Genomic DNA, 13,219 nt, shown 5'->3' with positions numbered 1-13,219 from the left:
AACCTCACACAAATGAGATTTAATTAGATATAGAAAGCAGCCTGCTGGCTATTGTGATCCTCCTGGATGGTTAACTTGTAAACAATATGAAATGGCTCGGTCTGCTTTAGACAACGAAATGTTCCAGGTGCAAACAGGTGATTGATATTACTGTCATGATCCAGTTGGGGGTGGGGTGTGTGTGTGCTTCCCACCTGTTCCTTTCTGTGTGGAGTTTGTGTGGTTTCCCTCCCACGTTTGAAGACATGCATGTGAGGAGAATTGGAAACTTTAAATTTACCGTCAGTGTGAGTGAATTAGGTCTCGATGACTAGCCTTGTGATGGACTGGTATCCTGCACCAGCCTTCTGGCCCCTAAGGCTGCTGGGATAGCCCCCCCCCCAGCGTGACCCTTAACTGGAGTAAACGGTTGAATGAGTGAGTGAGAAAGTGAATGAACACATCAATGTGCTTTCATAAACAGAGAATGACCCCTTCATATCTACGTGGGAGCGGGCCCCCTCATGGAGTCTGTCATGTTACAGTTTTTTTACACTTGTTTACACACTAAAATGAAAATTTTCACACAGTTAGCAGATCTTATACTCAGGAAGCAAAACACCTGTCCAGAGTTGCACAACAATAAGCACAGACTCAGCTTCACGCAAACAAAATCATGAACAGCAACGGCATCATGCAATCTGCAACCTCACCACTAAATGGCACTAAATCCTACACTTTAGCATTAAAGATTTAGTTTGGAAAAGTGATGTTTTTTTTTTTAAAAAAAAACATTTTTTTTTTTTTATCAAGGCACATTTTCAGTATTGTTTACTTACAGACCTATTACAGACCACCAGAGGACTATATTTAACTGATTGAGGAAGTCTGGAGGGTTGACATGTTGATGTTGCAGAGTTGTTGCACTTCAGATAGTGCAACAGATAACAGACTATTTACAGAGGAATCTTTCAAATGGTGAAACAAGCACCAAATTCAGCACAAACACTCTTTAGACATTACTCTTTCGAATAAACCGACTGGCCACTTGAATTTTCAATAGGCGGACAGGTTGGGGTCAATTGAACAATTACACAGGGGTCAAAATTTAAAAAAGGGCCAATCATATTGAAACTATACTACATTATGTCTCTGATCATAACGATTCCAAAAAGGTATAGTTTGGACTATCAATGACTGAATTCTATGGATTTATGGGGTAAAAACAGCAAGAATGGTGACAAAGGTCAATTTTAGGTTGTACAGGGGTCAACAAAGGTTAAAGTTGCTCCAATTTAAGTGATGCAAATTATTGGTTGCGTTAATAGGGTTTTAAAAAGGAATAGTTTGCATCATGTGTCATGCTCAGTTATCACATTATGAGGTAACATATGCAACATGTCATAGAATCCAATGGACATTGACATTGTTTGACCTTTACTTTGGAGACCAGCATATAAACCTAAACACATATACATACAGGGTGACCCAAAAAAACCTAGAACCCATAAAAATTGTAATAAATCCTACAGGGGTCCAGCAAATTTCTTGAAATTGAAGCCTCATGTCCGTGCGGGTCAGAGCTGCTCCAAGCAGGTGGCTCGCAGCACCCATGAACTTCGCTAGCCTGACCTCCGATCACTGCGTGCACGAGGAAGGGAGGGAGGGATGTTTGTATTTCATCTCATTCATGTCATGTCAATAATTCCTTGTTTACTTCCATGGTCCTGGTTCATGAACAAAAATAAACAGGAGGACAATAATTCTTGTGTTCTCTGCTCCTTATAACAGGAGTTAAATATTTTAACAGACAAAAGGAAATCCATATTTGTTCCCTCAATTCCAACACAGATGCCATGTCAGCGTCAAGTCATCAAGCATTTAAACATCATTACCAGTAACATGATTGTCTTACATTTCACCGGTACATTTATTGTTCTTATAATATTCTGTCTCTCATTATTTTGTCCTGATACATTTTCTTTGATTTATAAACATTAGTACAACATTTAGTTGCTTCCACTGCTGTTAGAAATTTTTTAAGAGGTCAAGAATCTAGATTTAACAGCCAGCTCTGAATCACATGTTCAGTTTGCAGTCTGCAGGTCAACATAACTCATCATAGCATCAGACAGTAGGGGAGGAGCTGTCTAATTCATGGTGGTGCTGAAATAACTACAAAATCATTTTTTTTTTTTGCAAAGAGTGCACCCCAACATGACAAACCTTAAGGCAAGAAGAGATGATAATAAAATGAAGCCTATAACATGACAAAACAGAAGAGAGATACTATTGTTTTTTATATTTTTGGACACTTTATTTAAAGATCTGTGTAACATGTGCAAAACACAGACCTCTCATGAAATTGTCACACAGCGGTGATCAAACAGGGAAGGGGTGTGGCAACCCACCACAGTCAGATCATTAAGATACCCCAAGTTCCCTGAAAAACATTTGGCTCAGTAAGAGGGCATCTTGTGAGCTTTGCGCTGGGAAAAATCCTCTATTACGTCTCCAATGTCCAACTGTCTGGCTCTTGAGTTTTCAGTGGAGAGGATAACTAAACCATTCAGCAGCTCAGGCCCCATGGAGCTCCTCTGGTATGTCTTGATTTTTTTAAGTTATGGCAACGTAAGAAACAAGAGGAACACGCTGACTACTGGTCAGGCTGGAAAATCCAGAACTGTCTAATTTTCGGTCCTTTCTTTTATTACTGCTGGATTTATGTTTGTAGGAAGACATTTTTCCCCAAGGTCTTTGGTGTCACTAGTTGTGATAAATCTAGGTATGGTATGCCATTGGTTGACATAGAGGCAGTGTATAATTTACCCAGCATTCTTCACTGCATAGCATCTTATGAAATTCCCCAACAGACATTAGGTTATTTTTTTAACTGTGTATTCTTTAAATGTAAATTTAGCCTGTTATTCATTTAAAAAAAAACACACCATTTTGGAATATATTGTTGTGAAAGTGTAGGAACACGGACCCACAACAGGGGGCGTAAAAGAACGGGCAATGGATAAGCCAAACAGTAACAATTTAATGTTGTAAAGTGTGCACAATGGAATACAGACAACAACAAGTTTGGAACTACAGTCAATTACACGTTGGGTGACGTGTGGGCAGGCTTGAAGATAGGAGACGCCCGTCCAGAACCGAGCCGGATCCCACACGGCCCTCACCGCAAATGGATCTGAAGAACACCGGAGCCGCCAAGTCCTGAGTCCCCAGGTGGTCACCGTCTCCAGCTGTCAGACCTGGCACTGCTGGCAGAGAACAGAAACAGCACAGGTGAGTGTGAGTACGCACACTCAGTAATCCCACAGTCTGTGTTCTTTTGGGAGGGAGCACCTCCACCTCCAGTCACACACTCGTGCAGCTCCTGTCTAACCACTTATCTGGTTGGGGTGTGAAGCGAAGCCGTCGCTGATCACGCCAAACGCCAATCCCACAGATAAGGCAACACCACAGGAAAACGGCTTCAAAGAAGTTCAGACTATTAGTCAGCGTTAAATACAGCAGAGAATATTACCTCCAAGGTAGCTGATTTCTCGGCGGGGAGGTGGAGTTGCAGTCCGGCCTTTAAGGTGGTGGTGATGTGGATGAGTGACAGCTGGTGCTGATGACGAGTGACAGCTGTCACTCCCGGTTGCTATGACGCCCTCTCGTGCTTGAAGCCCGCACTTCAAGCAGGGCGCCATCTGGTGGTGGTGGGCCAGCAGTACCTCCTCTTCAGCGGCCCACACAACATATATTGCACTTAACTAGTTCACCAATTGGGAAACCATGACAGAAATAGGTTTGCTTCAAGGCTATAAGGTAACTGGTCCACTGTGTGTTGTGTGCAGTGCGTATTTTTCAATTTATTTTCATTTAAATAGCGCCAAATCACAACAGAGTTGCCTCAAAGTGCACAGGACAGGAGGATCACCAACACGAATACAACTCCCATCTCTGGATGGAGCTGCACCTTAAACAGAGAAAAAACAGAATCAGGCATCAGAAAGACAAAAAATACTGTATAATTTGCCAGCATTAAACAACAAGAAAAACAGAGAAATACTAAGGTGATCGCCGGTCACTAGCCCTAAACTTCACTAAAAGACCCAGAATTTAGGTAAAGTTGAGGCTGCAGCCCGCTCCAATTACTAATAAATGAATTAAAAGAGTAAAAAGCATAAAACAAAACTGTACCAGTATGCTAGCCACATGAAAGGGAAAATAAGTGCGTCTTAAGTCTGGACTTGAAAATCTCCACAGAATCTGACTGTTTTATTGACGCAGGGAAACCATTCCACAGAACAGGGGCATGATAAGAGAAAGCTCTGTGACCCGCAGACTTCTTATTCACCTTAGGGACACAAAGTAGTCCTGCATCCTGAGAACGTAAAGCCCGGGCCAGTACGTGAGGTTTAATCAGGTCAGCTACGTAGGTAGGGAGGTGCCAGTCCATGAATAATTTTATAGGTTAGTAGCAGAATCTTAAAATCTGATCTCACTGGGACAGGAAGCCAATGAAGGGATGCCAAAATGGGTGTAATGTGGTTGTATGTCAAAAGTCTGGCTGCAGCATTTTGAACCAATTGGAGACCCCTAATGCTAGACTGCAGTAAACCAGAAAATAGAACATTGCAGTAGTCCAACCTAGAAGAGATAAATGCATGGATCAGGGTCTCAGCATCAGCCATAGACAGGATGGGACGAATCTTCGCTATATTTCACAGGTGGAAGAAAGCAGTCCTCGTAATATTTCTAATGTGGAGGCCAAAGGACAACGAAGGATCAAAAATTACCCCAAGGTTCCTCACTTTGTCAGTGTGATGTATGACACACGAGTCGAGGCTGAGTATTAACTGGTCAAATTGATGCCGATGTCTCACTGGACCAAGAACCATCATTTCAGTCTTATCAGAGTTTAAAAGTAGGAAGTTTCTAGACATCCAACTTCTCACTGCTGCAAGGCAATCTTCTAAGGATTTTATGTGAAGGAGATTACCAGCAATTATCGGCATGTATAACTGAGTATCAGCTGCATAGCAGTGAAAGGTAATCCCAAAATGCTGCAATATGTGCCCAAGGGGTGCTATATAAAGGGAGAAAAGCAGGGGGCCTAAGACAGACCCCTGTGGAACCCCAAATTTCATGTCACTAAGGTTAGAGGTAGTGTTACTGTACAAAACACAGTGAGAACGACTGGTCAAGTATGACGTCAGCCATACAAGGGCACTCCCAGTAATCCTAAAATGATTTTCCAGCCTATCAAGTAGAATATGATGATCCACTGTATCAAATGCAGCACTGAGATCTAACAGCAACAGAACCGTAGTAGTGTCCGAATCCATTGTAAGCAGAAGATCATTCACCACTTTAGTGAGAGCTGTCTCTGTGGAATGATATTTTCTAAAAGCAGACTGCAGTGGCTCAAAGAGATTATTCTCAGTAAGATAGTCTACGAGCTGCCATGACATCACTTTCTCCAGAGTTTTAGAGAAAAATGATAAATTTGATATCAGCCGATAGTTTTTCAATACACTAGGGTCAAGATTAGGTTTCTTAAGTAATGGTTTAATCACTGCAAATTTGAAACATTTAGGAACAGATCCAGAAGTTAAAGAAAGATTAATAATTTCCAGCACAGTCGGCCCAAGAGTGGGCCACAAGTCCTTAAACAGTTTTGTTGGTATAGGATCAAATAAACAGGTTGTGCTTTTTGTTGACATTATGAGTTTTGTCAGCATGCCTAGTGAGATACTATCAAATTCTGTAAATCTAGGTAATACCTCAGCAGTGGCACCCACCTCAATAGCAGGGTGTAGCGGCTGGGTTAAGGCATGCTAGGATATGTTTAACCTGATGTCTTCTATTTTCTTCCCAAAGTAATCTAAGAAATCTTGTGCTGTAAAAGGAGAGCGAACTACAGGTGGTTGTCCATGCATAAATGTTGCCACCGTGTCAAACAAGAACTTTGAGTTATGCTTGTTTTTGTTGATCAAATCAGAGTAGTAAGTCCGCTTTGCAGCCAATAATGCATGCTTATAGTCTAAGATAGCATCACGCCACGCAAGGGGAAATACTTCTAATTTTGAACGACGCCATTTCCATTCTAGACCTCTTGCTTTATGCTTGAGGTCACACAGATAATCATTGAACCAAGGTGACTGTGATTTGGGGGAGCGCGGTTTTAACACAGGTGGTGCAATCATGTCGAATGTAGTTTTGAGCACTGAGTTTAAACTATCCACAAGTCTGTCTACTGATTGGGTATTTGTCAAATGTGAAGCTAAGACATCAGGCAGTCTAGCTTCGAGTTCAGTCTTAGTTGAGGAGTTGATGCATCGCCGTAATGATATACAAGGTTGTTGTTCCACTAAACACAGCAGCGAATAACACGGATCCTTTAACCATTATGATTTCAACACACACTGTATGACTTTACGATGTCTTGCACCATTATTATGATATTAACATTTATTACATTTGTGTTTAGGATGAAACTGTATGCTTATGTGGGTGACGTGATGTCAGTTTTTGGCTCCAGTCATTGGTTGGCTTAGCAGGGTGGGACTTGGACACTTGTCCTAATAATGTCGGTAACATTTCTCTCAGACTGAAGACATCAAAAGTACGGGATTAAAATCTATCACACCTGAAGAAGAAACACACACATGCAATTCTGGATGACGGACTGCCAGAAAAAAGCAGAACTAGTGTAAGTACCGTCTATTTGTTTTAAATAATCTCAGTGGTTTAAATGGCGAGTGTTTCCTGTTGCCGTTATTGGCCTTCTTTACAAAATCATCACTGCAGGTCAGCATTTCTGCCTGTTTGTTGGCCTACTCCTCCTTTTTTGCTGATTTCTACCAAACTTTCTATGTTGATCAAGGTTGGCCTCGAAATCACTTCTAGTTAATTTTAGCAAAGATAAAGTAATCTGATTTTCAATATAATTATGACAAAATACAGTGGGCGCACTTCGATGAATTCCATAATTGGCCTGGCAAGGTCCACCAGATGTCAATCATTTGCGGGAATGTCAAGGTTATTGGGGTCAAATTTCAACTTGCGGTATTTGGGTACTAGTACCTAATTTTCTAAAAGTGGAAGCTATTGGTGCAAATGAATGATTCAGTAAACAGACATAGGCTGCTTCATTTTCCTGGTTTTATTAAAAACTACAAAAGAACAAAGATACTTAGCAAAAAGCTTTGAATATGCATATGTACAAACAGAACATAACAGGAAGAAAATCATAAATACTCTGTTAACAAAACTGAGGGAGGTTGACACATTAAAAGCAGTGACATGATTAGAAACAGCAATGAGAGGAATTGTTTTAAATCTTGAAAAGTAAAAACCTATTTGAAAGCTGTTTATGGACCATCCTGCAACAATCCTCTTCCCTCATTTCTCAAACTGATTATTTTCTTGTATGCTTTTTACGTGGAAGTATTCTGCTTCTTTTTCACATTCAGTGTTGGTCGCGTACGAGCCTCGTTTCAGTAAAGCACCGTTAATCCCAACATGGATGTAGAAATTCTACATACGGTCAGGTTTTTACACACTTAAATTTTAGAATGAAGTTGTAGAACAATGCACAGTTCCTCCAATCACAGCCACAAAATTGAGAAGTTTAGATTTGTGGAAAGTGTCTTGGTGGCTTCCCTCAACAGTCTCCTTTTTATATATGAAGTACGGGGGACATAGCGATCAGCAAGTCCATTTGTCCATCCGTCCGTTTTTGCTTGTTAGTGAGATACCTCAAGACCCAGTTGATCAATTTAATTCATATTTAGCATAAGGATGTACTTGGGTGATCCCCGACACCAGTCAATTGTGGCGACCTTGGGGCAAATTCTAAGGTCACAGCGAGATATTCAAGATACTGTCACTGCCACCATTTTTAGCGCAATATCTCAAGAACCAGCTGATCATTTCATCCATATTTAGCTTAAGGGTGTACTTGGTTGATCCCCTGACATTGTGCTGACCTTGGGGTCAATGTCAAGGTCACAGTGACATATTCAAGATATTGGCATTGCAGTTAAGTATGAAAAGGGAAGGGAGGTCCTTTGGTATGGTTACCCCCAAGTATTGAATACATGATAGGTTCCAGTTGAAATGATATTTTTTAACTAGTTCTTGAGTGGAATTATAATTGAACAAAAGAGCTTGGGTTTTATTCACATTAAGAGAGTATCCTGAAAGAGATCCGAACATTTTAAGGGCATTCATAAGCAGAACTATGCTATTTCCTGGGTTTAAGAGTGTTACTAGTACATCATCAGCGTACAAGCAAATTTTATGTTCTGTACCTTTAATATTTACACCTTTCAATTCTTTTTCCTGTCTTATCATCTGGGCTAAGGGTTCAATAAACAAACTGAATAGAAATGTATTTAAAGGGCACCCTTGACGGCAGCCTCTTTGGAGTTTTATTGGACTTGATAGGCCACCATTTACTTTTATCATCGCTGTTGGGGATGTATATAAGGCTTTAATAACCTGAGTAAATTTTTCAGAAAAACCAAAACGACCCATAGTTTGATACAGGAATTGCCAACTGACCGAATCAAAAGCCTTCTCGGCATCTATGCTGAGAAGGACAGCACTGGAATTTGTGATTATGACATGATCGATAATATGAATAATGCGACGTATATTATCGTGTTTGCCGATCTTTAACGAAACCTGTCTGATCTTCATCAATGAGAAATATCATAGCCTCTTCCATCCGTTTAGTCAAAATTGATGCAAAAAGTTTATAATCAACGTTAAGGACACTAATGGGTCTATAGGATTTGCAGTCTAATTTATTTTTGCCTTCTTTATGTATTACAGAAATAAAAGCCTCTTTCCATGAGGGAGGTGGGGTACCACCCTTCATAATATTATTAAAGCACTCTTTAAGCACAGGAGTGACTACAAAGTGACTACAGGAGTAACTATAAAAATATTACAAAGAAAATCAATAAGGACCTAGACAGATGGGCCTTGCTCTCACTAGATCGATAAAAATGGTAATCTTACCTAAATTGTTGTACCTATTTAATGCATTACCTGTGGAAATCCCTCAGAGCCAATTCAGAGAATGGGACAAATGTATATCTAGGTTTGTGTGGAACTCAAAGAAGCCACGAATAAAATACGCTATTCTCCAATTACCAAGGGACAGCGGAGGTTTGGCTTTACCTTGTCTTAGGCATTATTATATCGCAGCCCAGTTGATGCCGCTTGTCCTCTGGTGTGATGAGTCCTATGTGACAAGGTGGAAGGGTTTGGAGCTTTCCCTGACTGAAGTGCCATTACAGTCAGTACTAGGCTGTGCACATTGTGCTAAAACAACTATACAGCTAGGAAATTTTTGCTTGTGTTCATCTATTAAAATATGGCTGCAAGTTGTAAAGATGTTTCATCTCCAAAGACAAGTTAAAATCCTGGGATGGCCACTGTGTGACCCACACTTTGCACCAGCAGTCCATGATTTTAGATTTAAACAATGGTCCCAATTAGGTTTAAGAGTCCTTAGCAGTATCATTTCTAAAGGCCAGATGGACAGTTTCCAGAATCTTTCACTCAGATTTGGTCTTGGTAAACATGACTTTTTCAGATATCTCCAACTACGCCATTATTTGGTTAAGGAAATACAATGTGTCTCATCTGGAAATCCCTCCAACCTAGTTCAGGTCTTTGTTGATATCTACAAAGGGTGTAATAACAAAAAATTGTACGAAGAATTTATAAGATTCTGAATTCAACTAATAACGAAATGTACCTTCATGTGAAAAAACAATGGGATAAAGATTTGAAAGTTGAAATACCAGAAGAACTCTGGTTGGAGGGATGGAAGTCTCAAAATTGTACAACAAACTCGCCTATCTGGAGAGACTTCTGCTGGAAAAGTTTAGTTCGTTTTTTCATTACTCCTATTAGGAAATCAAAAGTCATGGGAATTCAGTTCTCTTGCTGGAGGGAATGTAGATCTATCGAAGCAGATCAAGTTCATATATTTTGGTCATGCCCTGCCATCGTTCGTTTTTGGAAGGAGGTAATAAGTATGATTCACTCAGTACTGGGTATTCATTTGGACCTGTCATTTTGCTCATTGTTCCTCTGTGTCTCTCCAAAAGGATTAGGTCAAATGGACTTGTACCTACTAAGGATTATTCTTGTTGCGGCAAAGAAAGCCATCACTAAGTGTTGGCTCAAAAAGACATTCCTTCAATGTCTCTCCTAATACAAATTGTGACACACATAAGAACAATGGAACTTATAACATTCCGCCTTCACCTACAACAACACAAAGAAAAGTATTGGAAAAGATGGGACTGTTTTGTACAATCCAAGGACACTGACAATGTTGACGAACTGTAAAAAATATCTTTTTGTTTGTACTCCTGTGCCTGCAGACGTTTGTTGTTTATGTATGCCATAAAACTTCTTTAAAAAAAAAAAGTAAAAAAAAAAAAAAGATATTGGCATTGCCACCCTTGTTAGTGCGATATCTCAAGAACCAACTGACCAATTTCATTCATATTCCCGACACTTTGTATTACTGATTTGTGGGGACCGGGGGGATATGTCATCTCCTGATTACTCTTGTTTGTAAATGGCATCAAGAAATTAAAGCATGTAAAATCCCACGGGTATGATGACATTCTGCATCCACCATAATATCAGCACCGTAGTCTATGTGAGGAACTTTAACAATGTCCCTGTGATCAAGTCTCTCCTATTACGAAGATCAAAATGCACAGGTTCTAAAATGTATGTCCTCTTTACAGAGAATTGTAAAGAAAGCACCATATGAAGTGTGTTAGGCCTTAAGCGGAAATGCTTGGCGTATTTAAGATCTACAGCACCATATCCCAGTAAGGTAGCTTAACGTTAATCATTAAATGATTAGTAGTATAATGTTCTCTCTGTGGCGCAGACAGTGAACAGCCAGAGTTTACTATTAGACATCACTGTGGAAGAGCCAACGTGCATATGAACCCTTTACCATGACCATGACTTGTATATTTATGAATCAATTATGTTAAGATTCTTCAACTAAATTCAGATACCCTCCCTGCTCTAATCCATCACCGCCCTCTAAGCAACACAATGATTGCCTTTATGTTTAATCGTTGTGGTGAGCCTCCTTTGGCATGTCTGTGCTGTCGTCCTCAGTTTCTGGGCTGCGAGTTGAACTCCTGACAGATGTTGTGGATGATCTTGGGTACGAACTTGTACAGGTTATCGAACTCATCCACGAAGAAGGAGTGCTCCTTGTCGGGGTCGGTGGCGATGTACTCCAGCTCGTCTTGGGCTGCCCAGGCGATGCCGATGGAGTAGGCGATGACACCTGCATGATAGGAGGGACACCAGGTTACACACAGATGCCTGATGATGTCACACACAGACAAGCACATGCACTGCCTGTATGACACACACCAGAGGGGGAGAAGATAAGAACAACTGCAAGAATCTCGATGATCATTTTTCCAATAAAAACCTATGCTTTTAATGAGCCTGCAGTTATTGTGACATTTAAGTTTACGTTGTCTGTCATCGAGACGAGTGTTTGCTGTGTCTGTTAGCAGGTTTACCCAAAAAAACTCAGGAACACATGTTTGCACTTGGTGGGTTTGAGCTGATCTGGGAGAGCAAAGATCTGCACAGGAGTCTAGACCAGGGGTCATCAACTCGACTCCCAGAGATCACCTGCCCTGCATGTTTTTAACTCTCCACCCACTGTTAACTAAGTCAGGTGTGCTCAACCAATCAGAGGTACGATACATCAGACTTGACTAAAATCACCTGTGGCTGAAGCAGGTACACATAGAAAACGAGCAGGGCAGAAGATCTCTAGCTGGGAATCTTGAATATAAACCAGCACACTGACGTGGATCCACAAAAAGGAGGAGGACCATGACATTTTGTCATGAGACAATAGTTCTGCGAGGCAAGATGGGTCATTAAAATCTTGACCTGCTTTAATCCAAAACTTTTGGACCTTGGTGGTGGAGTGCACACTATTAGGGCTTTCCCACCAACAGGGAACCAATTGTAGGTTGAGCAGAACCCTTGTACTCAAGGATGTTATCAAAAAGTTACACTTCACATGGGTAAAACCAGCTATTTTTTGGTTCCAGTGGAGAACCAACTTTTCAGTTTAAGAAGTGGTTTATTCTTAGTCAAAATGCTCGGAACACTTCGAAATTTGGTGCATGAACTCTTTGGGTGGAAGAGGACCACATGAGCCTGTTCTGCAGGTGTTTGTTTCACCGCTATATCATGCTATCTCACAGATGCCGTTGGCCCGTCTCACCTTGGCGATGGACAGCCAGTGCTGGTGCTCTGACGTCATCATAGGAGCGGCCATCTGTTATAACAATCATGATCTTGCGTTTGTTGGGTTTAGATTTGCTGAAGAGCTGCTCAGCTGCATAGGTGATTGCAGCACCAGTGCTGGTGCCGCCACTCCAGTAGTTGATGCGTTTGATGGCGTTTAGCAGTTCGGCCTTGTTGTTGTATTGCCCAAAGGCAAACTCCAATCTTTGCTCATAGGTGTACTGCACAGCGCCGACACGAGTGTCGGTGTCGGAGATCTCAAACTCCCGTGTAACATTGGCCACAAACTGCAAGACTGTGCGGAAGTTGCCAGTTCCCACGCTGCTAGAGCCATCAATGACAAAGGCGATGTCATTGGCGTTGAGGCAGGTCTTACTGCACACCAGGCGATCAGTGTCACACAGCCGTTTCACCAGCGGTTGCACGGCCTTCCTCAGGGCAAACCAGCTGGACACGGGCAAGGAGAAGAAGCCATTTGTCCGACACACCGCCTGCGTGAAAAAGCAAAGCTTTACTTCAACCTGACAGGTTTTAACACCCATCACTGAACAGTGACACACCTGAATGATTGTCCCCTACCTTGTCTACAAAGTTGGTTTCAACCAGGTTGTGTTTCTCACTGTCATCAGGGCCCTCGATGGTGACAAAGAAGATGTTGATGCCAGACTCCCGAGCAAGTCGAGACGCCTCCTCCACCTTATCTGTGGGCCAACCATCCACCAGCACCACAGCCACATTGGGAGCTCCTCCTCGGTTGCCATTGGTATCGCTGAAGTACTGCTTGTTGATGTAGGAGAGGGCTTTTCCTATTCGGGCACCAGGGGGAAGCAGAGGAGATAAAATACAGTCTAGAATCAAAATCTAAGCTAAGGATCCTTGTTAGAGTGGAATCAGTTCAAAGGTT

The 13,219-nt window shown here is 41.4% G+C and overlaps 1 protein-coding gene across 4 annotated transcripts in view; it reads right to left on the bottom strand.

Annotated features, from left to right (window-relative positions):
* Positions 1-9,394: 9,394 nt before the first annotated feature.
* vit (vitrin) overlaps positions 9,395-13,219 on the bottom strand; it is an 84,373-nt gene continuing 80,548 nt past the window's right edge. For 3 of the 4 annotated variants that reach the window (XM_034184600.1, XM_034184602.1, XM_034184601.1), the window contains 3 exons: positions 12,895-13,121; positions 12,293-12,806; positions 11,148-11,326 (listed from right to left, as the gene is read on the bottom strand). In XM_034184600.1, coding sequence (XP_034040491.1) covers positions 11,148-11,326; positions 12,293-12,806; positions 12,895-13,121 — 920 coding nt within the window. Of the gene's footprint in view, positions 11,327-12,292; positions 12,807-12,894; positions 13,122-13,219 lie in introns of all 4 variants that reach the window. The other variant, XM_034184599.1, reaches the window with a different exon arrangement.

This window comes from Thalassophryne amazonica, chromosome 13, assembly GCF_902500255.1.
Source record: "Thalassophryne amazonica chromosome 13, fThaAma1.1, whole genome shotgun sequence".
Lineage (NCBI taxonomy): Eukaryota > Metazoa > Chordata > Actinopteri > Batrachoidiformes > Batrachoididae > Thalassophryne > Thalassophryne amazonica.
Note: the sequence above shows the minus strand (reverse complement) of the source record. Positions and strands in the feature narration are given on the sequence as shown.